The sequence below is a fragment of the Aythya marila genome, assembly GCF_965140915.1.
Source record: "Aythya marila genome assembly, chromosome: 3".
In the NCBI taxonomy this organism is placed as follows: Eukaryota; Metazoa; Chordata; class Aves; order Anseriformes; family Anatidae; genus Aythya; species Aythya marila.
Window position 1 is genome coordinate 71,244,607 of NC_139044.1, and position 27,490 is coordinate 71,272,096.

The following is a 27,490-nucleotide window of genomic DNA, read 5'->3' on the forward strand; positions in this document are numbered from 1 at the left end:
CCTGCCCTAACATAAAGTGGGACAGTGATTTGGCACTGTGCAGCTGAGTTGAGGCTCCCAGGGCTCACTGGACCAGCAAGTACCAGAGAGGCCATGGTTTCATTTGTCCCTGGTCTCCTTTCCCTCTCTATGATAAGTCTGAGACTTCCTGGCTAATTTCTAGCCAGATGCTGTGGCACTGGAATCCACTGTGGAAATGAACAGTTCCAACCTTGGTTTCTTTCCCAAATCATTCTGCACTGCCACAAAAACTGCTGGCATTGTGTGTCTCTGCTGATAACTATGAGTAGCCTTACTCTGGCAATAGCTCATCATCCCCTGTGGTGAAAAGGATTGATCTTCCAAGCATTTGGAGCTCTTTTCCTGTCTAAATGGTGAATGACTTATTTTCCATAGGATGCAATTTTTGTTTTCAGATGTCTGTCCTCCTCTGTAAATCATTTAACAGCTGCCTCATCCATTCTGGATCAGTCTTTGCTGATTTACAGTTAATGGTTATTAGCTAGGCAATCAAATTCACACAGAACAATTAATATGACCAACAGAGGCAATGATAAGGAGCTCATACATCTGTTGTGCCAGATTAACAAGTAAAACTGGAAAAAATACCCTCCTTGCATAGAAAAGAGAGATGGTTGGATATATTATTATCAAGATGTCACAGGCTGTCTGCACTGAGGGACCCCCCAGTGCTGTGGGTGGTATGTGTGCTTTGGCCATGCCCAGGAACGGCTAAGGCCCCTGGCATATCCTAGGGTCCACGTGAAACATCTCCCTCATCTAGATGGTTGAGAGCCAAGACCTGCAGGCTGTGCCATGACAGGCACAGAGTTAACCAGCCCAACCTCACAGTGCAATAAGCCTTCACCCAGGCCAGCCTGTTCACTACTGGTTTCATAGTCTAAAGACATTTAGAACAGCAAATTTCCATATATTTGTAACTTCTGTGTCCAACATACAAAGGCTTTTCCATACTGACATTTTTATAGGCAGAGGTATTTCTCAAAAACGATGCCCTCTTGTCAGAAATGACACTGCTCATGTTTTCCCATTCACTTCTAAGGCAGTTACAGACCACATTTTTATAATAAAAGTTGTATATTCCCCGTGCTCAGCCAAAGCAGGAAGAATTATTCTCTTATTCTCTGGGTAAAAGTTCCATTTTCTACTACAGCAGAGCAGAGGTGTTCTTGGGCAGACCCATATGAAGGCTGGCACTAAACCAAGTCAGGTTTGTACTTAGAAGAAGGAACTCAATAAACTCTCGAAACATGGCTTTATTTCTCCATTTTGGTCTCTCCCTTTCCCACTCAATTCAAAAGACAATAGTTCTCCTTGACTTGCAAGGGAATTAGTGTCCTTTCTAGCTCACTGGCAACTATTGGGGAAAACCAAAGAAAGCTGGACTGCAAAGTGCCTGTGTCACTTTTTGAAATAAGGAGTGGTAGTTTTCTAAGTTCTTTAAGTCTTCCTTCTTGAAAATTAGGATTTTTTTTTTTTTGCATAAATATGCAGAATTTTCTGAGTTTCCGTCATACCAGGATCCACTGGGGCTGTTCATAGGGAGGCAAGATCATTTTCCAGACAAGTGGTCTGGATGTGCAATTATTTGTACATAGTTGAAAAAGTGAATATTTTGGAATATTCATATTTTATTTGTAGCTGATTGAATGTCGAGAATGTTGTCTGATTTATAAATTGGGTGCTGCCTCTGACTCCACTGCTTCTACAGTTTCATTATGCCTTTGCTCAATGAGAAATGATTTTTTTTCTGTGACTTTCAGTGATCCCAGTGAATTATTATATCATAAAGTTAGGGTAAATGGGAGCACACAGAATTGCAAATCTACATTGATTTAGTAGGAAGAGCTGCCATTCTTTACGAGAGCAAGCACAGAATTGATATTCATCACATTTTAGGGAGGAAATGTAAGTCTAACAAGTCAGAGGAGTTCAGCAAGTGGAAGAAATTCAGTGTCTGGAAGCCAAGCAGAGGATCAGCTGCTGCTAGCAACCACGCTGGACACATCATTTTCTGCACGTTCTTCAGGTTTACGCCGTGCCTTTCACAGGTATTTGTTACAGTCTGGCCAAGCCCCTGTCACTGGATAGAGGTTGGTGTGATGTATGTGTGAATCCTGAGCACATGCTGCTTTACGTTCTCCTAGTCCTCCCCAGTGACAAAATGTAAAGATGTGCTCTTGATTGCAAGGCCATGGTCCCAGGCTCCCCTCTTCTTGGTGTGACTCAGTCTGAGCATTGTGGTCCTTTAGCCATACCCCATCAATGGGACTCAAGATTCATGTCAAATCCTCTGTTATTTAAAGGCAGAAATCCAGATATCTCATAGGGTTTTTTGAACATCAGTGTCCTTACACTTGAAAACTTTGCAAAATTATGAAAAATAGTAACCGGAACAGAATACAGTCATTCAATATAATGCCACTTCTGCAGGGCAGAGGTTTGCCTCTGCGCTTCTATGACCAAATACTTATTCCTTGGCCAGATTTCCTGGCTTTCCTGTGAGGTACTGTGTACCAGTAAGGTATTGACAAGACCCAGTTTATATAATTTTTAATGTTATTGAGTGCTGATCATCTGGAAGTTGAGCACTGAAAACTGTGTTGATTGAATGTTTGGTTTGAAGGTACAAATAAAAGGGTATTCAACATTTTCATCTTAACCCAGGCAGCCTCACGTTTCCTGATAGTACCGTGCCAGTATAAGGAGATGCATTATTTTTAGTTAGCTGCTATTTCTTTTACCATTTATCTTACTTGCAATGAAATTAAAAATAAGAATGGGAGACTGTCCTCAGAACTCACCTTGGCACTGGTAGCTAATCCACAAAATTGTGTGCATTGATATCTGTTGTATACAAGGAACCATCAAACTGGATATAGTTGGAGAAGCATCTAATCTAGAGAAGTTATTTGAGGAGTTCAGATGACAGTTATCAGTTGACCCTTTGAGAAGGGGATTCCTCTCAGTTTGCATGCTTTTCTTCCCTTGTCAGGCCTCCTGAAGCTTTTATTTCCATTCAACTGGAGAAACTGGGGCCCCGAGATATGATGCTGAATGCTTTCATCCAAAAGAAAGAAATGCTGGGCAGCAGAATGCAAAACCCTGTAAGTATATCAGGAGGCTTAGCCTCCTTGATAAGGACTGCTGATTTTTGGCACATAGGCAAAGTGGTATCTTAGAGTGCAAAGGTATTCTCTTAGGACATCCTCCTGGTACGTAGAGCCATGACCTGCCCCATCACACACTGCCTGTGTGGTCTGGGAAAAGATGCTGAGACTCTGTGGACTTCAATTTCTTCATCTGTGAAGGGGCTTCAGAGGTCAGCAACTTTTGTGCGGCTGGTCAGGTACTCACAGGCTGCCCGAGCACCCACAAGAGCAATGCCTGATGGCAGCTGTGGAAGACCTGGAGGAGGTGAGGAAGGTTGGACGTGCTTTAGGGTGTGCAGGTCAGACTCAGGGCTGCAAATGGTGATGCAGCTCCATAGCAGCACTAGTGGGTGACTTGAGGGTCCTTGGTGAGTGGCTTTGAGATGTGCTATATGGAACTGAAGGGGAGAGTCCAAAAGTGAAAAGCTCAGTTTGGTTGTAGAGGAGGAAATGGCAGATTTTGTATGTTTAAGAAATGCCTCATTTTCACCTTTCAGCATTTTCCCCCCCTTTGTTTTGTTTGTTTGTTTTAGAGAGTCATAGAAAATTGTAATAGTACCACGATAGGCATCCTATTTGCCTTTTGCAAATTTCCTCTTTATCCAGTGTCAAGATAAAGGTGAAAACATGGATCCTGAATAAAACTGTTTCTGATTCCCTATCTTTTGCTGAAAACATAACAGGTTAGGTGTGGTCTTTAAGAACTTAGCAGGTAGTAACAACCAAAATCCTTCTACACTAACTCTTAATGGTTATTCTGTTTTTGAAAATTGTCAACATAAGTTATTTACTTTAATGTAGTCATAAGCTTCTTGCCAGCCGAGTAGGCTAGATGGGTATGTGAGAAAAATAACTGCTAGTTGCAAACTCTTTTGGGAAATGCGACAGAATTTTTGAACAAAATTATGTGAACCAGACTTGAATAAAATAATTCTGAATTTATTCACAAGACTGCCTTAACTGCTGCATCTGTCATACTGGTTGAAATTTCTCAATGTTTATCATCCTTAGGGTTTTGAAATTACATTTTTGAGATATTTCTAATGCTGTGCATAATCTTATTTTATACAATTAAAATAATAGAAAATTACATTTTTGGGGGGCTATGTTAGACATGTAAGTCCTACATGAAAATATTTTCTCATCATAGGGTGAAGTTCTGGAACTCAAAAGAGACATTATTGCTGAATATTGTCGTAAGTAAGTATATCTGATATAATTACTATATGTCTACTATGTTTAATACATTTCTAGTATAGACATTTCCATACAAACACAACATGTTTAAAACATAACTCTTGTTCTGAAGGTATCTGTTTTATGTGGACAGTATGACCTTATGAACTTTCTATGCAGAATGTTATGAATACACCTGTAAACTATTTTACAAACAGAGGAAAAGAAAAGCACGTAGTGGTTTAGTAGGGTTTAGTGGGATAACATTACAAGCAGTACAAGTCATGTTCTTGGACAACTAGGAAAAAATGCAACTTAGTTTCTTTATGAGGGGAAAGGATTGACGATAGGATAGTAAGTAGAATGCAGAAATACCAAGTAAACACATCAATACAAAAGGGAAATTGTAGTGGAAATAATCTGCAGTTGGTCAGAGAATGAACTGGTAGTAACGTACTGTCCTATAATTTAGATCTAGTTTGTACAACAACTTGTGAGAAATTCGAGTTTCAAACAGAGTTGGACTTAATTTTATTTATTTTTTAAATTCTGTGTTCATATGTCAAATTTCACTATTTTGTAGTTTTTATTCACAGCTGATTTTGTGTATCTGGGATTTTCATCTTGCACACAACAGCATTGAGCACACCAGCCAATGAATGAGGATAAAGATAAGAGTTAGATTTGATGATCCTTATGGGTCCCTTCCAACTCGGGATATTCTGTGATTCTATGAGGATGAGGAAATGGGCTATTTCTGGTCTATTTTTCACTGAGAAATGGACCATACTTGATAAACACCGCTAGACTAGTTTGTACATTACTTTTCTATTGGAGTGCACCGCCTGTTATGAGCCATTAAAGAATTATATGTTCCAGTTCCACTTTGCCAAAAGACTGGGCAAGAAACTGGAGTGTGGCCATCCACATCTGACTTTTCCTCATATGCCAAGGTATGCAGAGGTGTGTCTGAGGAGCCCTGGAACAAGCTGCAAAAAGGGCAGCTGTTTCAGTATGTCTTGCAATTGAGGTAGATTCTTAGATTTGTAAGAAATGTCTATTCCACTGTGTAGCTGTACAACCTGGGAATTTCTGCAGCTTACCTTTTGGTTTCACAGATAAATGTGAACCAAGGTGGGTATTTTGGTTCCTCTTTGCATAGCTTTGTGTCATGCAGCAGATGCAGACTTCCTCCAGCCCAGGTGCAGCTTATCCAGCATGTAGGTAAGGCCACACCAATCAGTCTGCAGCTTGCAGCCAGGGGTTGGAGTTTCAGTGCAGCTGAGTGATTACGAAATCTGACTCAGGGTCACACCATCTAATTCCCAGTTCTGCAATTAACTCATCGTGTCACTTAACTCCTTCCTGCTTCAGCTTCCTTATCATTCTGTAAGCACCAATAGCTACCACAAAGCGGTTGCTGTATTCATTTGTGGATATTTCTAAAGCATTATAAAGACATCTGTCTGACAAGCATTACATGTAAAATTTCGTTTGGTATGTAAATGCCACTTTGTGATTTTAATTCCTCTAGTTGTCTCAGTATGGAAGAATCATAGCCTGTAATTTTTGCCATAGAAGATGCCAAAGATGTCCATACAGAAATAAATCGGGCTCAACAAAGGTAGAACCTTTCACCTGAGCAGGTGATGCCCTGCACAATATATATTATAATTTTATATTACACTTTTTTAGGCTGAATGAGCGTGTGTCCCAGCACACCCTGAGAGGTCAGCTCATTGCATACTACAATAGCCTAAGAAGCCTCTTAGATGATTTTCCTGTCATCAGAGACAAGTATTTTATAATTGGAGTCTCTCAAGGAAAGAAGGAGGAGCAAGACTTAAAGGAAAACCTTGTAGCTGATCCCAGGTTTGTATCATCTTTGAAAAAGTGTTCCTGGGGGCCAGATTCCTCATTCAGTGCGTATTACTAAGTAAAGGTGAATTAATACATGTTTGTAAGGGGAGTGATAGCCTAAAGGTGCCCTGAGCAGTATGTTCAGCCAATTTTCAGTCAGTTTTGATGGATGGAGAATGTGCACAGTCAGACTCTCCTGCAAGAGCTGGCGTACGAAGAAGTAAAACCTCAGAAATGTGCTTGCTTCTAGTCCCAACACTGTATGTAATAGGAAAATAAGTGGATGATTGCATTCTCCGGATGAAAATCCTCTGCTTCAATGATTAAATCTATCTAGTGAGGTTGTTATACCCTGTACATTTTATTTATTTAGGATTGAACTGAAACCTGTTAACAAGTCAGTCATAGACATGAGGCTTGTCAGAAGTTAGGGAGAGGAAGAGCACACGACAAACCATGGGATGACCCTAAATCATCTGCTTCTTTCAGAAGGGAGGTCTGTTTGGCGATGTCACAAGGATCTCCTTCCTCAAAACTTAGGCAAGCCCTTATGCTGATGGTCTGTAAGTCTGCCCAAGTTAGCACCAGCAGACAGATGGTTTCGGATGTGAAAGTAGTCACCCAGCACACTGGTTCTGCTATTGTTCATCTTTTCCCCTGGCAATTGAGAGGCTCAGCAGCAAATACAGAAGAAAATGGTTGTTAAAGTTCAAGCAAGAAGTTAGTCCTGATAACAAAGCTTGGGAATGTGTTTACAAGCCAAACAAGTCATAAAATATATAGTTCAACAGATACTTGACAAGGAGACTGTTAACCCCTCCCTGTTGTTCAACTCCATGTCAGTCGTAGGTTTGTGGATGTATCCTGGTCTTGGTTTCTAGTTGCCAGGGACCAGCCCCATCACAAGCCCGAGGTGCAGGCCATTTTCTTCCTTTATCAACCTGCCTTCACTGGGTGTTGTCTAAGGCATTGCCTTTTGTACTTCTATCTCAGATGCCCTCAGAAGCTTTTGAACTCAACAGTGTTTTGCATACAATCATAAAAAGTAGTTCACAGGCCATTTGTAACACCTTTAGTCTTAGCTTTAGAAAGAGCCTTCTCTGAACACAGCAACATAAACTGTTTTAATAGACTTAGTTTCAAGCTCAGGCTATCCCCAACCCCAAGTGCTTTCAGTCAGGGGGTTTGTGATCACAGTTTCCACTTTCTTTGTTAAACTCATTTGGGAGTTATGGCAAGTAACCACTCTTGGTCCTAGCAGCTGTTTTGTTTGCTAATGTTTTATTAGCAAGGATTAATCAGACACGAGTTACTTGTTCAGAGGAGCTGAGTTTGACTGCAGAACCTATACATCTGCAGCTTGTGCTATGCAATACCTGCTGCTCTTGGAACATCTAGCAAAGAAGAAAGCCATGGTGGGTTTCAGGAGTGTGTGAATATCCCACTCTGGTGGGATATTCAACATGCAGATCATCAAGTGCTAGCTTTGTGCACCCTAACTAGATAGTTGTTTGTGCCTCTTGGTCTGGTAACTTTTCAACAGCAAGGAAGTGTTTTAATGCCCTGGAATACTTCAAAAGATTATACCACTACAATTCTTCAAAAATGTTAATATAAGCATTTTAACTTACAACACAAGGAAAATATAAAAGCTTACTTAGTAGAGGTAGTTAAAGTGGAAGTACCTAGAAAGCAGCTGGCATGCGGACCTCTGCAATCCACCCTTTGCACCTACTTGGACCTACCCCTGCCCTGGTTGGCACACAAACGGGCATTGATGCTATAAAGTCACCTTGGAGAGCTGCAGAAAGCTGTAGGAAAGGCTTTAATTAAAAATGTCTCCTGCCCTCTCAGCCCCTCTGTGCTTTTTTCATCCCTGCCTTATCAGTCATTACCAGTTAATGTTTCATTTTCTGTTGCTGTTTAACAGGAGCTACGAAACACCTTGTAGACAGGAACTGTCAATTAGTTATGATGAAAGCACAAATTTAGCTTCCATCTTGCCTGCATTTAGAAGGTTATAGCAAGACATTAATTCAATTACTTTCTTATCTTCTGAACTAATCTCGTTGCCTGCGTTTGTGGCTGCCAGGCACTTGGAGCAGGGCTTGTGTTGCCCATCCCTCCTGCTGAGAAGGACCAGCAGATGGGTGAAAGAAACATGGATGCGGTGGAGAGGGAAGGTGGCTAGGTGTGGTGGAGAAAGATTGGTGCGGAGTGAAGAGAGGAGAAAAAAAAAAAAAAAAGGAAAAAAATAACATGGAATAAAGAGCAAAGGGAGAGAGAGGTTCCGGGGAAAGAGCAGAAGGAATGAGAATGGGAATAGTTGTAATGAAAAGCTTTTTGCACATATATATGTATTTCTGAAAGCCTGAAGTTCATTAACATCAATGAAAATGTTCCAGAATAGCCCACCTAATTGGAGATGCCTGTATCTGATGAGGGTCCCCTGATTATCAATCAGTGCTTTAAAGGGATGGTTCATCTGACCTGTTTCAGATCCCTGCTTTAGGATGATATGAATTGTGTCCTAGAAGTGCCTCTTGCTCTCTACAACTTAGGAGAGCCTCAGGGAAGGTGCTCATATCGTATATACCTGCATTTGGCCAGGTGTGTAGTGTGAAGCCCCTCTCCCTCCCAATTTTGCCATCTCCTGTTGCAGAGCCCTGCTGCAGTGGGACAAAAGGGGGGACTGTGGACACCTGCCCTGTGCCCACCCTCGTTAGCGTACCTAAGCATGAGCAGTGCTCCTGAGAAAAAAGCAGGAATACTCAGGTAGGAGACAAGTCTTATTGTGTAGAAGGTAATTAAAAATTCCCTCAGCAACTGCTGTCTTGAAAGTAAATATAAGAAAGAAGAAAGAGGGAAATGTAGGGCTGTGGTTTTTGTGTAGGACAGGACCATCCTGTCCTTCCCTTCCCCCCGCCTGTTTCTTTGTTCCCAGATTTGGCATTAAAATCTGGGTCATAGCTCTTAGCTACACACTTCTAAAATGCCCTAGTATCTGTGTGACCAAATATAGCACACCTTTTGTTTTTGTTGTTTAGTTTATTTTTTTTCCCATAATGTAGAAAATCTGCTTTGTCCAGGATTAAACCATCTTTTAGCTATTTTTTGGGAGATGGCACCGCAAATCATTCGTAGCACCTGGGCTCACTTGGATGCAATGCAGTGTCCCTGTTTTGTTTCTGGAGAAGGTAGGTGCCAGGGTGACACTCTGCTGGACTGCTTTGCAACCACGGGGCAGTGCTGTCGGAGTGCTGCCCGTGTTCCCTCAAGCCTGTAAAGACACAGAGCATCTGGGCAGAGCACATGCTTCAGCCTCTGGAAGATGCTCTGGGCGCTGTGTTTGCTCTCTCCGTGCCGGTGTCATTTATGGGCTGTGATGTCAAGCAGAGGAAACGGAGAGTTACAGCACAAATGCTAATCTCACCCCGAAAAGCGTCACTTGTGCAGTTTCCTTAGGCACAATTTGTGCTTATCATTCTTCTGCAAAAGTTAGGAAGGGACAGCTGGTTAAACAAACCCTGCCCAAATATAACTTCCGTGCTTACAACACAGAGCATTTAACCTTTCGTTACTCCATCCCACCCAAACCAAAGGTCTATTTTTTGCATTCAGCCTTGCTCTGTCCAGACAAAGGAAAAGAAAAAAAGTTAAAAACCCTAAAAACCCTGAAAAACTTAATTCAGAAGGAGATGAGCTTAATCTCCTGATTGAATTTATATCTCATCTCAGAATGTACTAGCTGCATATTGTACTTCATGTATGTGAAGATGAGAAATGACATATTGTATATAAAAACAGGAAAATGAATTATTCATGTCATAAATGCATTTTAATATCTTCTGGGGGAAAAAAAAAAAGAGAGAGAGAGAAAGGTTGGCTGCCTACTAGTAATTGCACATCATATTTTAAAACAGTTATTTAGATTTTTAATGCCTGCCTGCTGCTTTGCCTTGCCTGCCTCCCATTCTGTACAGAAAAACATACTCCTGGGGAAGAGACTCTGAATGTCCTAATCAGAGAAGCTCATGTCCCAGCTTTACATAAGCAGATGCATTGGTCACTATCTGGGGACTAACTTCTCTCTGACATGGTGGAAGGGGGCACGGCATTGATGGACCTGTTATCTTCGAGGTGGACAAAATTGGCGGATGATGCAAAACAACTCCACCCTTCTTATTTGCTTCTTGCATTAAGGAGCAAGGGGACATTTCTTCAAAACTCGTGCCTGCTTCTCACTGGTGCTGAATGCCTTTGAGTCTCCTGGGATTTGTGAGGAGTGGATCATCTTGGATGATAGCCTTTCCAGAGCATGTCGAGGAGCATCTCTCCGTGTCTGGTCTTTTGCCTGTTAGTTTTCAGTAACCAGTACTGTTTTGATATTGCTAGGGCCAACAATGTCATTAGACATATTGAGGAGATGCTAGATTCTCTCACCTCCCACTCAGCTACCACTTGGGATAGAAAACTCAGCAGTTCTGTAGCACCTGCATGCCAGTATTCAGTAGATGATGTCTCAGGGCGTTTATACAGCAATGGATGCAGGTGTATACCTCTGTCCCAAGGTGCTTCTGCGATGGCAGGCAGTTGGACTAGATCATCTCTGAACTGTTTCAACTGAACTATTCTATTCTATTCTATTGTATTCTATTCTGTGGCTGAGCTCAACTCAAAGGTGCTGCTGTAAAACTTGTCAACCAAACTGTCTTAGGGCTTGGTTGAAAATCAAATAAAAAGAAAATTTCTGTCAAACTCAGCAGGTTTTTAAGGTCAAATTTTTGCCTTGTATTTTACACATCAATGCTAAATAATGTTAGGTCTAAAGCACACTTGCTCCAAATATTGGAGGCAATTCCAATATCCAAGTAACAGCTTTATCAAAAAGAAAAAAAATAATCTTTCAGGGAAGTGACAGGCAGAAACAAGTCTCAGAATGTTAAACATCTCTCACTTCTTGCAATCACTCAGATCCTTCCATCCTCGACCACACCATTTGCTGTCTCCAGATGGACTCACCTTCCTTAACCTGTGGTTCATCCCTCACCCTGCCGAAGTGCTGATTATGTTCAAGATGCTTCCAGAGAAGGTCAGTACTTGCTAATGCTAAAAGAGGTTTTGTTCTAGGCTGTAGACATCTTTACACACACATAATAATTTTGCTTGTTATTGGAGATAAGGAAATGTACATCAGTGTTTTTAATCTGGGTACAGCTAAGGTGTGCCACTGATGAAGACAGCTGATGAAGAATCATAGAATCATAAAATATCCTGAGTTGGAAGAGACCCACAAGGATCATCAAGTCCAACTCCTGGCTCCACACAGGACCTCCCAAAAAACAGAACGTGTGTCTGAGAGTGTTGTCCAAACTGCCCTGGGGAGCCTGTCCCAGTGCCTGAGCACCCTCTGGGTGCAGACCCTTTCCCTAACCCCCAGCCTGACCCTCCCCTGCCCTAGCTCCATGCCGTCCCCTCGGGTCCTGTCGCTGTCCCCAGAGAGCAGAGCTCAGCGCCTGGCCCTCCACTCCCCTCGTGAGGGAGCTGCAGGCTGCCATGAGGCCTCCCCTCAGCCTGCTCTGCTCGGGGCTGAACAAACCAAGGGGCCTCAACTGCTCCTCACACGTCTTCTCCTTTAGACCCTTCACCATCTTCACATCCCTAATTTGGACACTCAGTTTTCTCTCTTCCTTATATTCCTCACACTAGTTTATCTGCCTCTAGCAAAGGAAAACAGCATCCATCTGTTTAGACTGAGATAAACAGTGAAAATGATGGCTGGGAGGCACCGGGGTAGCAGTTTCTAAACCAGAAGCTGCAACACCAGATGGTATGGTGACGGCTGTGAGTGCTATCTTCAGCCTGAATGAAATCTGGCACTCAGCGTTGGTCTTTGGGGTTGGGAGGCCAAGCAGGGCTTCCAGCAGGAACTAGGGCTGCCATCACAACCCTCCCTGCCCTGGGGCCCCTCACAGGAAGGTCTGACTTTGTGCTGGAGCAGTTGTGGCCACAGGACCAGCGTGCGTCCTGTTAATGAGTAGCAGCATCTGTTAGTGCTCCCATTCCTTCCTCAGTGGGAAAGTAGATGGGATGTTAAGATTAATTCTTCAGTGAAGATCCAGTGGTCTTCTTTTGGTGTGTCCACCATTATGGACACAGTCATATTTGTTAAAAAAAAAAATCTCCTACTCTGGTGTATTTTCTGAAGGCCGATCATCTGAGTGGTTTTCTTTGTGCATTTGTCCTGCCTGCAGGCTGCTCTCAGAGCTCTTCACCTAACCCTAGAAATTGTCGGTGCATTTCATGACGTGGTTTCATATCTCCTGGCTTTTGCTCAATTAGGAAATTCACCAAGCCCTTTCTCTGCCTTAAACCCAGAGCCTCTGACCCCAGACTGGGGAGGAACTGAAAGGATTGGTAAGTTACAGATACTGCATGTTCAAGATAGATTTCTCCGAGTCCTGAAAATGAGTGTGAAATGCTGAGGGTGAGAAAGGGACAAAGCAAGTTTGAAGATGAAATCGATGTTAACTGAAGACTGAAATCAAAACAAAATTCCATTCTATCTTTTTTTGCCCTTTCTGCTCCATTTTCCTGGTGTAGGACTGTCATTTTTCAAGGTTGTACACAGGTCTAAAGCAATCTCAGAGAAAAGCAGCTCACCTACTGGGTTCAGGACTTCTGCTCCAGCAGGAAACAGAAAACATGGTCCAAAAATTGCTCTTCCGCCTCTCGCAAGTTTCTGTTAAGCCATCTGGTCAGCCTGTGGGGATTTCGTCTTTACCAGCAGATTAAAAAAAGCAGGCTTTGCTTCCTTTAGTAAATCTGTCACTTGGTTCTCTATCCAAAGGCTAAAACAGATGTGGCATGTGTTGTCCTGCGTGAATATGTATTTGTGTAGAAACAGTACCGGCTCTCCTAATAGCTTTGACCTGTTGTTCATGCTAACCTGTAGTTCAGGAGTGGGATTTACGTAGCTTTACTTTCGTGGTTAGGTACGTAACTGCTGGTGTCTAACCACTAGCTGAGTACCTCTGCTGTCACTGACACCCTTGCTGGGCACTGTTATCCTTGCTGGACACCTTTGTGGGAGTTGCTCATCCCAAGCTAAAATGTGTTTATAGTGAGTGGGATGAAACCCTCTCTGGAGCTGCCTGTATTCCTCTACTTAACGTTGCAGAAGCCCAATTAAACTTCACGACTGATAAATAGGCAACTAAAGTTACAGAAGACAACCTTGTCCCAAGCACTGAAGTGTTCTTGGTGTATGTTTTTTTTCAGCCACTGCATTATTTCTGCTGTGTAGTGAGCCAGAGTTTCAAAACATGGCGTGTTATATTTAATCCCTTCTCTGTGCACGTGTGTGTGCGTGCTGCAGGGCTGGACTGTTTTCATGCCACCTAGAAATGCCCATGTTTATAGATTTGGCACCACTCAGGCACAACTCAGGAGTAAAAACATCAACTGCTTCCCTCCTACCCTGGCATCTCTTAAAAAATGAAAAATTGATTACATCCATTGGGTAAAAATATAAAACTGTTCAAGAATTGAGAAAAATTGCTAGCTTTGTCTTTCAATGTGTCCAAATTTGTCATGTGATGCCTTATGTATTTTTTCTTTTTATGTGAGCAAGATTTTTATTACCAGTTCTGAATACATCTTCTTGAATTTTCTTTTTGGAAAGGAAGAAAGGACTCAGTGAATCATAAATACTTGCTATAGCTTTTATTTTAAAATTGTGCTTGTGAATGTTTGATTTTGAAGTAGGCTTATTTTCTCCAACAAAAAGCACTCCCTGTTCTGTGGTGTGTGCTCATTGTACCATTAGGTGTGCGTTAGTAACTTCATTTCTAAATGGCTGAGAAAACTGATGTAAATTAGCATGTTTAATGAGCTTTGAAACAATCAAAAGGGCTGAGCTCAGTGAGAAACCACATAACCAAATGTAGGAGGAATATTTTATGCAAGGTGCTGCTTGAATTTCAGACACATCTAATGCGTGCCTAGCTACCACGCTGCTAAAACATAAATTGTGTACAATGGAGGAGTCCTCAGTACTCTGCTGTCTCCATAGAGCATTTTGTACAGACAATTTAACTGTGTTGCTCCTGACCAAGAGATCTTTCTTGTTGCTGTTCTTCAGGAATATTTTTCCTCTCCCCTAAATCAGAATATATAACTGTCTTAAACAATGACAGCCTGTGTAGCCTGACAGAAGGATCATTGGGTTTCTGTAATAGGTGCTTCAAAGTTAAATCACTTTTGCAGCGGATGTACCTTGGGAGGCAGTCCAGCTCCATGCACACATTTTGTGCAAGCACCAAGTAAGATCAGGTGCTCCTGTAAAAAAACATAAACATATATACGGAGAGGTCCGTTGCTTTGGGAAGGTTTTTTGTTGGGCTTAAAGAGAATCAAAAACTTCAGAGCCTTAGCAGAAAAACCTTTGCTAGCTTACAGAATTGAACCCTAATAGTATTTTATTGAAAATAGTTGGAGAACCTGTCCCTGTCATCATCTATCTGGTCATAAGTAGTCTGGGTCTTTGGAGTATGTAAAATGCCATCTTAGGATGTGATTCTGCTCCCATTTGACAAATTTCATCTTGATACGATAACCAGTAAAATGGAATATAGCACTGGCCTTGTTGGCATTCTGTAACAATTGACTTTTTAATTGGTAAGGATAATAACAGAACTATTAAAGCTGCTTGTAACTTTTCATTCCTGTGCCTTGTCCTCCCTTACTACCTCCTTGTAATTCTCCACTCAGCATAATCTCTTTCCTTAAAGAATGTTTTTGTAGTGTTGAGGAGGATGGAAGTGCATTCTTTTTCTGCTTGACAGGGTAAAGAGGAGAACTACAGGAAGTCACGAGGTAGAAAAAACGTGGAGGGAACAAGCGTTTACAGAACTGAGATATTTTTATGTGCCTTTCCTGACACCTTATCTGGTAAACTGACTGTTCTTGGGACTCTAGGGAGTGAACTTCAAGAGATACAGAAAATGATTGACAGCCTTCAGAATCCACTAGATCCCAGTGAAGTAGCCCAGCTGCTAGCTGCTTACAGAGAAGTGATGTTTCTACAGTTCGATGCAGCAATCCGACATCGACTACGGTAGGAATTACAGCCTCTCAGGGATAGGAGGGGCACCTTTTTTATTAAAGAGGCTTTTTATGTTCAAAAGAAAGAAGATGTAGGAAAGATTAATTTAAATGTTTTCCATGGTATCTGCTCCAAGATCATGAAATGTGTCTTGTAAGTGTAGAAGTATACCTCGTGTTGATTTTCTTTTCACCAGAATTGATAAGAGTTCTTACATGCTTCATTGAAGAATCTTAACACACGTGTCTGAGTACAGCTGTTCTATTATCTGAACATTATAGCCCCTTTGTGTTGTGATTCATAGTTTACCAAATCAGGGAGGATGAGGAAGGAGGAGGATCTGCGAGGCAGAGTTAAGAATTCATCTTTTTGTTCTATTACAGGATCTACATTTTATATTTTCCTGTGTCAGAGAATGCTTAATAGCATGTAGAGGACTTCCAGGATACTGAGATCTAGGTTTACCCTCCTGTAAAATGTTAATTCCCCCATTGCAGAAACTGAAATAAGATATACTTTTCAGGACTTCCTAAAAAGTAACTGTCTCCCTTTTCTCCTCTTTCTCTTACCATATGTTGTCTGTCAGTAGTGATCACAGAATGGTTTGAATGTACTCAAGAGAAATCCTTGGCAGAACTGAAACAAGGGCAGGATGTGCAAAAGTAAAGGAAATTTCAGCTCTCCTCCCCTCAGTAAAATGCACTGGTTGCATGACATAAGGCTGGATTTGTAGGTGTAATCAAAGACCATCTAATGGAGCAACCGGGTTAGGGAGTCCAACAGAACAGAAAAAAACTCCTGGACTTGGTCCTGAGTAGCATGCAGGATGTAGTTCAGATTATGTAAGCACAGTATGACTGCAAAGCATCCTTAAAGGAAAAGTTAAAGCCAAATAAATATCGCCATAGCTGGAAAACTACATAAAAATGAGAATACTTAAATGAAGGGGGAGGAAAAAAAAAAGGAAAAGAAAACTAAAAGGGTTAGCTAAGGGAGTTAAATCTTTGCAGATGGCATGGAGACTCTTTGGAGACATACTGGAGGCACTCAAGAAATGTATACCACATGTGAACAAAGACTTAAGAAAGGGTAAGAGGATGCTGGTATTGCTAAACAGCAAGATGAAACAGATCGTTAAAGCAAGACGGCATCCTTTAAAAAGCTGAAGTTTCATTCCAAAGAAGAAAATAGAAGGGAGTATAAACTGCAATGGGCTGATTCAAGACATCCCAGGAATGATTTTTAGGAACAATTTTGCTGAAGGCATCAAGATAAATAATAATTGTTATGTCAAATATATCAGAAGCAGTCTGTCAGTATACTGTCAGTCAGTAGGGTTCAGTGAAGATAGGGCAAAAGCACACGTTTTTTTAAAAACAATTTGTTTCTGCATTCCATATAGCAGAGGTTCCCACACAAAACCCTTTTTTTATGGAGGATGCATCAAGAGGATCTGCTGCAAGTACAAGAGTTGCCACAAGAAGTTAAGGGACAAATGAACTGAAACAGAGAGCAGCAAGTTACCAAGAGCAGATAATGTTCAAGAATTATGAAAGAACTTGAGGATTTAAAAAAAAAAAAGGGGGAGAAGAAAAGGCAAAGTACTAACTGTAGTGTGTAGTTTCTTGCACAGAACTGCTTTGATATCTGAAGACTGAAGGTGATTGGTGTGTTGCCAGTTTCTAAAAAGGATTGTGAGAGTGTTTTGGCTAATCACAGGCTCATAAACCCAATGTTAATTAGGTTTAGGTTCAAATTAACAGAAACTGTAATAAAGCAAATGAATGGGTAAATGTGATGTATTTGGAAGAAGACAGGACTCCTTCTGGAAAGTGCATTCACACTTTACAGGCATTGGGTTCTCTGAAAGTGTTAACAAACATGAATAAGAGGTTGATCCAGCTTGTCTGGATTCCCTGAAAGCTTTGCTAGTCTCAATGGAGACTCTTAAGGAGTGTAATCAGCTACTGGACATGAGAGGAGACGGTCACATTTGTAAATAATTTAGTTGAAATTTAGGAAGGAAAAGACTGTAAATGGGTAACAGTTGCAGTGGATAAGGGAGGTTACTACTGGTGTCTCACAGGAGTTTAAACTTCCTCCTGTGCTGTTCAGACATTCAGAGATGACTTCAAAAAGGGACTGAGGCTGAAGTGATACAGTGTGTACATGACACTGAGATATCCAGGACAAGAAGGGCAAGGGTTGACTAGTGAAGGACCTGATAAGACTGACTGCAGAAATAAAATAGATGGGGGTCAGTGTGTCATTAAGCATAAAAAGATGCAACTGGGGGGAAAAAACTAATCTCAATGTGTAAAATGACAGCCTCTGACTTAATCGTTACCGTGCAGTAATGAAATCTCAGAGTTGTGACAGATAGTTCTGTCAACATTTCAGTGCAGTAGCGATCAAAAAAAAAAGAAAAAAAGCAAATCAATTCCCTTTAGGAAATGTATGGAGAACAAAATTAAGAACGCCACTATACCACTGAATAAATCAGTGTTGATGAGGCTATGCAGTTCTGGCACTCCATAACAGAAAGGGCAGAGAACTCAGGAAGGTTCCCATGAAACCACACAGATGATCAAAGACACAGAACAGGTTGCTGCATGGAGTAAGTAGGACTCATGAGGTAGGACCTTTATCTCAAACAAGGAACTGTGTGTTAACAGGAAGTATAAAGAAATGCAGTGTATCGTATACTTCATCTTTATTATTCTTATTGCATGGGCAAAAAGTTTCCATTTTTACAACACCATTCCCATCACAACACACCTACACAGGGTGTACAGTGTGGCACTAATTTATTCCTTTATGAACTTCTTTGCGAAGTTTGATCCCAGAAGCTGTTATTTGTTCCCGTAATTCCTTTGTTAGTCCTGCAACTGATAAGAACTGCATGGCATTTTTAAGAGTGCTTGTGTGTGTGTGTGTGTCAAAAATGAAAGAACAAGATCCTTTTCTTAGAGTTGCCATTCAAAGGAGCATATGCAGCCACATAAAGAGTTGAAGCCTAGATTGCTGCTTATATTGTGAGATCCACTTTGTCATGGGCTCTTTGTTTTGAAAGCATGTGAACGAAATACAGGTGAACTGAGTATGACAAGGAGGCTGAGGTGAAATGGCAACATCATGACTAAACTTGGTTGAATAATGTATTTACATGATGCATAGGATGTAGTAAGAAGTAGCTTTTGTTGTAGAGCATTTGGAGAATTTTGAAGCAATTAATTATTTCTAATGCAAAAAATTTGGTTCTTTCACAGGGAAACATTTTTGTCCTCAGGGAATGTTTCAGCCTACCAGAATGTTACAGACAGGATGTCTCATGCACTGCCTCCACTTAGTAACTCTGCAATTCAGAGTGCATTTGCTTCACAGCTACGGCTCCCACAGTTTCTGGATCCTCAAAGTTGCAGGGTGAGTAAAGCATACCTGCAGAGACAGTCTTCATCTGTTTGCATGGAGCTCCTTGGAGAACAAAGTCCTCTGCAGTTCTTGCTGGGGTGCTTACTTTTCCCTACCATGGTGCAAAGAACATGATAGCTAAGAACATGATAGCTAATTTAAAAAAAAAAAAAATCCCATGATCACAGCTTATTAACTTGGTTCATCTTCTGGGATGAAAATGCTGTCTACAAAAGTAAATAATAAAAATTTAGGATGGAATGTAATCACAATAGTGTCACCAAAATGTAGTTATTCTCTGCGCTATATGTTGGAATATTTTGCCTATCTCTACTCCGTTGCTGCTGTTTCTAATAACTTTCTGCTTTGGGTAATAATCCTTATGAGCTCTTTCATCACCTAGCAGCAGATTTGCTTGCCCGGCATGTCTGTTATGATTATACATAAAGTGTTTAGGTCTACTGGTTTATTAGCTGTATCATCACACAGAGGTACACAATGCCACATCAGCTGTCTGTGTGCTAAAGAGGCACCTTGAATGACACTGGCAAAAAAAGCTGGTGTAATGGTAAGGGAAGTAAAGGTGAGTCTTGCTGGTCATATTAAGCGTGTTCTGAGGTAATAGGCAGTTTTAGGTGATCATTCAAAGTTCATGTTTCCTCATTTTAATCTCATCCTTCCAATTTTCCAATATTTGATAATATTGTTTTATTTTTAAAAATGCCTTTCTTGAACAAGGAGTTATAGGAATAGAATTTTCTTCCATTTCTGCCTTGATTTTGGTGACAATGACACATAAGACCTCTATAGTGTAATGGAGAAACAGGATTTGTACTTGCATGCAAAACTGCAATGTCTTTGATGAATAAGATGTACACTCCTTGGGGAACCTTGTTCTGATGCCTCTGAGATATGACCAGCAATAAATGATGGGCAGTCACTGAGTAGGAACCTAGGAGCTATTCTGTGGAGGCAGCAGTACCACAGCATCTTGGTAGGAAATACATTCTGGAATGAATCTTATTGCTTCCTTCCCAAAGAGAGATAATAGATGCTTCTCTCTTCTAATACATGGCCTACTTTCAAAGTCAGAGCAGAGTGTATCAACATATCAAGCATCTTGGCCTCTGAGTTGCCTTTTCTTGATCAAATTAGATGGGAGTCTCATAACTAATTGAATGCTCTTCTTATTTATGAGCAGTTGTCTCTTTTCTTTTAGACACTCATGCATTTTCCTTGGAGGACATTCCTAATGGATGGCGGATTGTTTCCAGTCACTATCAACAACTCAATTAATGTAAATTACAACATGCAGGTACTGTAAGACAGCAGCCTTATGCTTATGTTCAAAAGACACAGAGACAAGATGAATCTACAATGCAAGAGGAAAACAAACAAATGCTATATTGTTTCCTGTCTTTCTTTTTTAAAGAACAGGAGTGAACCAAAAGCATCTCTCCTTTTTCCTGTCCAAAAGCCCGTTCTACTGTTTACTTTATGTTTGATCTTTCTCTAAGCACCACAGAGCACTTCTGTTGATAATGAACCTATAATTGTCATTTTTCTAGTGTGCTAGGACTAGAGAATCGGATTATTTTTATGCATGGGCATATGGGTTTTAGGACCATGGTGCTAAAAGCTGGAACTCTGTTTGGGTTTATAACACACACAAAAAAACCCTGTGCTCACAGTAGCTGAGATTTGCTATTGCTAAGCTCTGAGCAGCAGACCTTCACAAACTCTCCCTTCCTCTTCAGCTGTGCCTTTGCAACCTGAGTGATGCAGACCGAAAAGTTGCTCACGGGGAGCTGACTGCAATGCAGTTTCTAATGGAGGATGTCTTGCAGAACTGCTACAGCTCTGCTGAGGAAGATCACACTGATTGTCAAGCCTCATTAGCTAAGAGCAAGCAGGTACTTCTGACAACTCAGTTTGGCATCATACAGCTTCGGTGTAGGACTCTCTTTAGGTTTTGCAACCAAATCTCTGTGAACATAAGAGACCCAGACCTGAGAAGTGTAATAACCTTACCTGCTCCTGGCCATCTGGTAAAAGGCCAAGGGAACAATGTTGTCTCCTACAAATCCTAAGTGCTCTTGAGAGAAGCTCTGGTGACTGATGCACCTTGAGGGCTTGCTGGTATTGCTAGAATTCTGGAGAAAGTGGAGATTGTCCTGACTTCTCCCCACAGCCCACATGAGGCCCAGCTCTTTCTTTGGCAAGAGCTATTCAGTGCCAAAGAGAAAGGAGCAGCTTGGCCACTGTTTAAAAAAAAAAAAAAAAAAAAGTTGTAGACTATTTGTGTTATGGACATATATGTGAGGGATGCCTGCTGGGGGCACCTGCCAGAAGCTACACAAAGGTTTTGTTCAAGGAGAAAAGGAGATTTCCAAACTGCTTGTGATGGATAACAGATATGCTGATCAATTTGTAAGGGGTTCACCTATTTTAATGGGTGAAGAGGACAAATGTAGTTATTTTAAGGTCTATTTCCTTTAAGATCTGAGCTAAGAGTTTGATTTCTATAACAATACTTTTCCTTAGAGAAAAAAGCAGAGTTGCTGTTGAAGATACTCACTGCAATATAACAAAGGATTTAACTTCTGTGTAGTTTTATCCCCATCTGTGCTGTATGGAATTACTCATTGCAATCAAAAAGTAGCCCTGTTTTTTCCTACACTGTGCTCTGAAGGACACTGGTATACAGGCCAGATGCAAGTTTTGATTGTGCAAGAGGCTGTCACACATTTCATTCCACTGTATATTGCATGAGATGCTATTAAGCAAAGCAGAACATGTGAAAAACTTGCCACAAAACTTTCAGAAGCAAAATATTTCTCTATGACTTTTCACAGAACTTGGCAGAAATGATTGACACAAGTACTAACTGGTTGCAAAGCAGCAAAAAAATGTGCAAACTTTTGCTGAGGCATCAGGATCCAGTCCTATCATGTAACTTACTGAGATCTTTCCTGATACTGTGGAAGCAACTGGAAATGTTAAAGGCAGAATGGGGCCGGCTGAAGCTGAGGACTGAGGATATAAATACAGTTTCTCTCTACAAAGAATTTTGTGAGCAATATGGGTAAGTTATTGTTGGATGCAAGTATTCCAAAGTGACTGAAAAGATGACAAAGGAAGGAAGCCTCTGCCTTCTTTATCCATTTTCCTCCTGTCACCCTCCTTCACTAGCTTTTTTTTTTTTTTTAATCTATCCTTATTTTTTCTCATTATTAACCTAGTGCTTTTGTTTTCCTCTAGAGGCTTGAAAGCTGCCTTTCTTTCCTGTGTTTCCATATGTTTTTTTTTTTTTTTTCCTTTTTCTATGTCTATTTGGATTGTTTGCTGATGATGTTTTCCAAGTGCATTCTTCTCAGTTGTGTGACCTGCCTCTGTATTTCAAGCCTCATAAATAATGTTAAGTACAGTATTTTAATAAATGGTAATTTTGGAAGCCTGTTAGATGAATAATAGTAGAATTCTTCCTAACCCCCTCACTTGGCTCAACTTGGAGCAGTCAAGAATAGAAAACTGGAAGATTTCCATGAGAGAGGCCCTTCTGGAAGTAGAAAATGGAACGCTGCCTTTTAAAAAGCCTTGTCCCCAGAAACCACAAAAAAAGGAAAGTGAAAGAGCAAGATGGGTGAAGTAAGGGTGAAATCTGAGCATGAAGGTGCTGGAAGACAAAGCTGTCATGCAAGGGAGCATGGAGAAAGCAAGGCTTAGTGGGCCTCTGCTTATGACACCAAGGTGTTTTGGACTGACAGGTTGGAATCCACCACAGAAAGTTTTGTGTTTGCAAGCTTGGGCTGATCTCCATGTGGCAAGGATGGGACTGTTTTGAAGCTCCTGGGACATGCTGTGCCCAAAAATCCCACCGTGTTTCCCTCCTCCACACCCTCACCTGTCCCCCTTGCATAGACTACAGTTTCCTTCTTCCTTCTCCCTGAGCACTGTGGTAACCTTTGTGTCAGGCCACCAAAGGTTTAAAAGGCAGCATGATTCAAGCAATAAAACGTAACAAGGTATATATGCCTTGCTAATGGCTCCTCTGCCTCTCGGAGCAAAGGGCACATCTGCCTTGGCACTTAGCCCTCAGGAGCACTTCGCAAACCTGTGACCAGGAATGAAGGAGAGCAGGCAGAGGAGGTGGAAGGAGTTTCATCTGCTTCACTGACAGTGATGGACATCTGCTTGTTGGTGACCAGATCTCCCTGCTTTATCTGGCTGATGCTTTGTTTCTTCCTCTCAGTTTTCTCTGTGTTTGTATAAACCTGGAGAAATTACTGAACTATGCAATGAGGCAGGATCCATGCAAAAGAGACTCCTGCCATGTTTGGAGGTTGAGTAGGAATATCCCAGTGGGCATATTCAGTGCCTTAGGCATATTCTGCACAGGTTAGGAACAGGGGCAAGGGAAGGAAAATGAAGCTAAGGTCCAAAGTCAGTAAATGCAAACACAGTCATTTGTAGAAGGAATTAATGAAATATGCATGTCTTGGTGGTTCTAGCGCAGACGTCTTGCACCCGGCCATGAAAGCCATAGCCAGAGAAATGGGCACAGAGGAGGACTTTGGAGGGCCTGTTACAAGCACTCAGCACATACTTCCCCCAAAAGGAGCATCAGAAATTGAAATGAAAGTGTATCAGGTAAGGGGAGGATCATTAATGGGTGCGTCACAGTCTGGTGGGCACCTGTGGAGGCTGTTGAAGGGGGCATTTAGCAGGTGTGGATGACTGGGGCCGGTCTGCAGTGGCACCTCTGCTTCGTGGAGCATGGTGTGGGTCCTGGGACAGCCCACAGCAACAGGAGAGCCCGCCTCTGTCAAAAGCACGTGTGGCACAGGGAGAGGCATGCAGTCACCCCAAAATTATATTAACCATGATACCGTACCTGAAACTACTCTATTTTAGGAAAAAAAAAAAAAAAAAAAAAAAAAAAAGGAAAGTAAAATTGCTTTGGTTCAGTCTGGTAGTTTTCGATATTTAGCAGGTGGTTTTATAAACAATATACACATCTAGTATAAGCTAAGTGTTAAACCTCATTCCAGCTTCAAAAGCTCCTGGAAAGCCTGGAAATCCACATGATCCATGATGTGCAGAAGAAGATTAAACTAGAGATGACTCTAGTGACATCTGAAAGAGCCAGACAAGAGAGCAGCCTCCCCACTGGTAAGGAGAGTTAAAGTACCATTGCTGGGACACGTTGGAGGCCACAGACTCAGAGCTGAAAAGCAGCCCTGATGCATGCAGAAGCAAAGCTGCCCTGTGTGTGGACAAGAGGGCAGGTTTGGTCTCAGCTCCCCACATCCCCATTTGGAGGCCCGGGACCAGATAACCAAGGGATGGTTTCATTGATCGAAAATGACAACAAATTCAGATTCCCTAAATCTAATATTTGACTTCCCCATTATAAGATGAGCATTTAACCATAATCATTGCAAAGACAATGTTGCAGACAGCACTGAACTCTAATTATTCTGGAATTTGCAGGCAGCTTGAAACAGACTGATAAGAAAATACTTCTCTCCTCCTCTGTAATGGAGTGTTAATATCTTAGGCATAGCAATGCAATCTAAATGCCAGACTTTTTAGCATGTTACATATTTACTTTGTACAGTGACAGCATGTGTATTCACAGGCACATATAATACAAAAAGAAAAAGTGGAAATAAAAGGGATGAAAAATATGCCCAACTGCCTCTGGCTGAGGTTGCAGGCAGCCATAATTACTGTACAGAAATGTTCAATTTCACACAAAAGCCATGTTCCTTTCTCAGTATTTACAGAAAACTCCTATACACAATTGTGGGCCAGGTCATTATTGACGGAACTGCTCCATAATGAAATTGCATTTTGGCTTTGATACCAGAACAAATGTGATATTGCGGCTCAACACAGCTTTTGCAATCTGTTTGCAATGACATTTACTTTTTGTTGTAAACATTTTAGGAAAGCTGAGAAACCTTAAGCTGTACAGCACGCCCAGTGTCAAATCCCAGGGATTACTGAGGGATCAATATTTTGTGACAGCGATACCCACTGATGTGTGGTCTGTTTTCTTTTCTTTTTTCTTTTCCTTTCTTTTCTTTTCTTTTCTTTTCTTTTCTTTTCTTTTCTTTTCTTTTCTTTTCTTTTCTTTTCTTTTCTTTTCTTTTCTTTTCTTTTCTTTTCTTTTCTTTTCTTTTCTTTTCTTTTCTTTTCTTTTCTTTTCTTTTCTTTTCTTTTCTTTTCTTTTCTTTTCTTTTCTTTTCTTTTCTTTTCTTTTCTTTTTCTCCCTCTATTCCTGCAGAGCTCTGGAAACATAGGGTAATGCAAGAAAATTTCTCAGTTGTACGACCACAGATAGTTGAAACATTTGTTCAAAGGCTGATGGAAAACTACCAAGAATCAGATACAGAGGTACATATTCTGCATTTCTATCGAAGCGACAATTAAGCCATGTTTACAGCTTTGTTTATTAAAGCTCTTGTCAATCACTGACCTAAAAGAGAAACACATTTCTTAAGCTTTTGAGCTCATATTCAGATTATGTTGTTTTGTAATAACAGTATTGGCAGCAAGCTTGTGTATTGCCCTGCTGCCTTGTGACAGCTTTATGTCAGATCTCAGGACTGTAATAACGTGAGGATGAGTTAGGGCTGCAGGTTTATGTCCAACTGCAGTGCAGGATTGCAGGGCTTTATGCACAGTTTAAGCAGGGGAAATTCTTCTTCCTGAGTCAGTGCTAAATCAGGGGTCCAGAATTATGTTAGGAAGCAGGTTTGTTTTTCTTTCTTTTCAGTGAAATCTAAAGAAAATATTTACGACAAAATGACCATTTCAGGTTAAAAATCACAGTGCGTGTTTTTTTCTGACAAAAGGGATGTTGGGTCCCAACAGCTCAGGCAGTTTCTGAGCTGCTGAAAACATTTATCTACTGAAAATTGTCTTTTAGCTTCAGATAGAAAGAAATACGTTATACAGTTCCAGCTAGAACCAATCAAAAACCTGACAAATTTGTTTACCATTAGATCAGTGAAACTGTAGATTGGGTAAAAACATTTACATTGAATAATTTTATTTTTGCATCACTTTGATATCACAGAAACATTTAATTTACAACAAGGTGACCATATTTCATTTTGACAATATGCTGTATATAGCAGCTTGTGACTCAGGCAAGCTGTAAGATTTCTTTTTTGTTTTTCCTAGGTTACTTTTAAAAAAAGCCATTTACAACAGTGTCTTACTGTACTGGGCTGTGACATCATGGCCAGAGAACGCAGCAACTTTGAGACCTACTCCATGTTTTATGAAAATATTCTCCAGCAGCTGCATCATCTACTTTACCAAAAAGAACAAGTATGCTCAGAGCATTGATTCTACTCTTCAAGAACAGGGCAAAGAGGTTTCTCTGGGTGGGAGGTACTTGCTAAGTGAAAATGAAAGCCAAGCTGTCAGGCTGGGAATTTGCTGAGGTGGAGTTGGGCTACACGAGCACAGTCACCGTGTACCTTTGTGCTTTCCTTCAGGAGCTGCATGCGGTGGAAGAAGGTGGCAACCAAGGCGATATGGCTCTGATGCAGGTTGGTGGTGATGGCCTATCGACTGGTAGGGCTCAGCGGTCCCATTTGGGACAGAGTGTACAAACACATGGTGATAGTCTTTGAGAAGAAAGGTAAGGGGGTCCTGGGGCTGCTGTTCCTGTGCTCAATACCAGAAGGAAGTGTGAAATAAAGATAACCTGGAGGCAAAGGTAGTAGTAGCCTGCTGTTCTCTGGTGCGTGTTCAGAATGGATGATATACTGGTAACCTTTGAACTTAAGCTTTCACTGATGGGCCTCTCTTCCTACACGAGGCATTTTCCAGAGCACTTCAGTCATATGCATTGAGCAAGACAGAAATAGAAGTGGGTCAGGCACGTAGGCTATGCTGCAGTGTAGGTGCCAGGTAGGCTGCATGATGGTTGCATAAACAATTCCCCTCAAGTTGACTTGACTTTGCAACTTCATCTGTGTTTTTTTTTTAGGATAGCGGGTATGTGTGGGTGGAATTCTCTGAAGAAGTAAATCCAGCCAATAAATTAGAAATGCCATCTTGTGGTATCATGTGATATCCCTATAATCTATTAGCAGAGTTGGAGGCTTGGCTCCATCATGATAAACGCCACTGCTAGAGACATGTCAGCTTCCACAGAAATCTACAGTGCAGAGAAGACTGCTTGGGTTTCAGGGATGTTTGCACACCAGCACTGGAATACCTGCATGTTCCTCTTCTCATCTGTCCTCGTTGCTGACTACAAGATTTCAGTTTTTATTCTCAAAGTTTCTTATCTGTTTCTTGACTCTTTCCAGTTTTTGCCCCCATATCTTTTTTTTTTGTACAGTGTCTTGTCAGCAGCCTCTCTAATTCTCTGATTCCACTGTCTGCATGTTTGGGAAAGCTGGGTGAGAGAGAAAATGAGAAACGTGTGAGGTTTGAGCTGGGTGGAAAGATACAGGAAGAGTTGATAGGACTTTCCAGAAGTCTGTGTGCACTGGAGTCTCTCCTCTCTTTGCCAGCCCATCACCACCAAATCCCTGTCTCATCTGCCTCTTCTTTCAAGTACAAGACAGCTTAATCCTTGTGAATGGCCAGCCTGGATAGCTGCCTGCTGTCTCTGGGCTCCACTTTAACCTCAGAAGGGACTTGTTCCCAGTTCCACTTGTCTTCTCAGTGGCCTACAGCAACTAACAGAGGCTGTTAAAAGTCTGAAGAGAGTAACTGCAGTTGCTGAGGAGAG

General features: G+C 41.3%; 1 protein-coding gene across 1 annotated transcript in view; it reads left to right on the forward strand.

Moving 5' to 3' along the window:
* LOC309876176 (coiled-coil domain-containing protein 162-like) overlaps positions 1-27,490 on the forward strand; it is a gene marked incomplete at its 5' end in the record, with an annotated part of 58,348 nt that overhangs the window by 12,843 nt on the left and 18,015 nt on the right. The window contains 15 exons of the mRNA XM_082756175.1: positions 1,921-2,072; positions 3,017-3,128; positions 4,324-4,373; positions 6,045-6,221; positions 11,184-11,301; positions 15,056-15,327; positions 18,585-18,738; positions 19,946-20,041; positions 20,484-20,639; positions 21,582-21,811; positions 23,238-23,376; positions 23,778-23,898; positions 25,019-25,128; positions 25,921-26,070; positions 26,241-26,294. Of these exons, the coding sequence (XP_082612301.1) occupies positions 1,921-2,072; positions 3,017-3,128; positions 4,324-4,373; positions 6,045-6,221; positions 11,184-11,301; positions 15,056-15,327; positions 18,585-18,738; positions 19,946-20,041; positions 20,484-20,639; positions 21,582-21,811; positions 23,238-23,376; positions 23,778-23,898; positions 25,019-25,128; positions 25,921-26,070; positions 26,241-26,294 (2,091 nt within the window). The remainder of the gene's footprint in view (positions 1-1,920; positions 2,073-3,016; positions 3,129-4,323; positions 4,374-6,044; positions 6,222-11,183; positions 11,302-15,055; positions 15,328-18,584; positions 18,739-19,945; positions 20,042-20,483; positions 20,640-21,581; positions 21,812-23,237; positions 23,377-23,777; positions 23,899-25,018; positions 25,129-25,920; positions 26,071-26,240; positions 26,295-27,490) is intronic.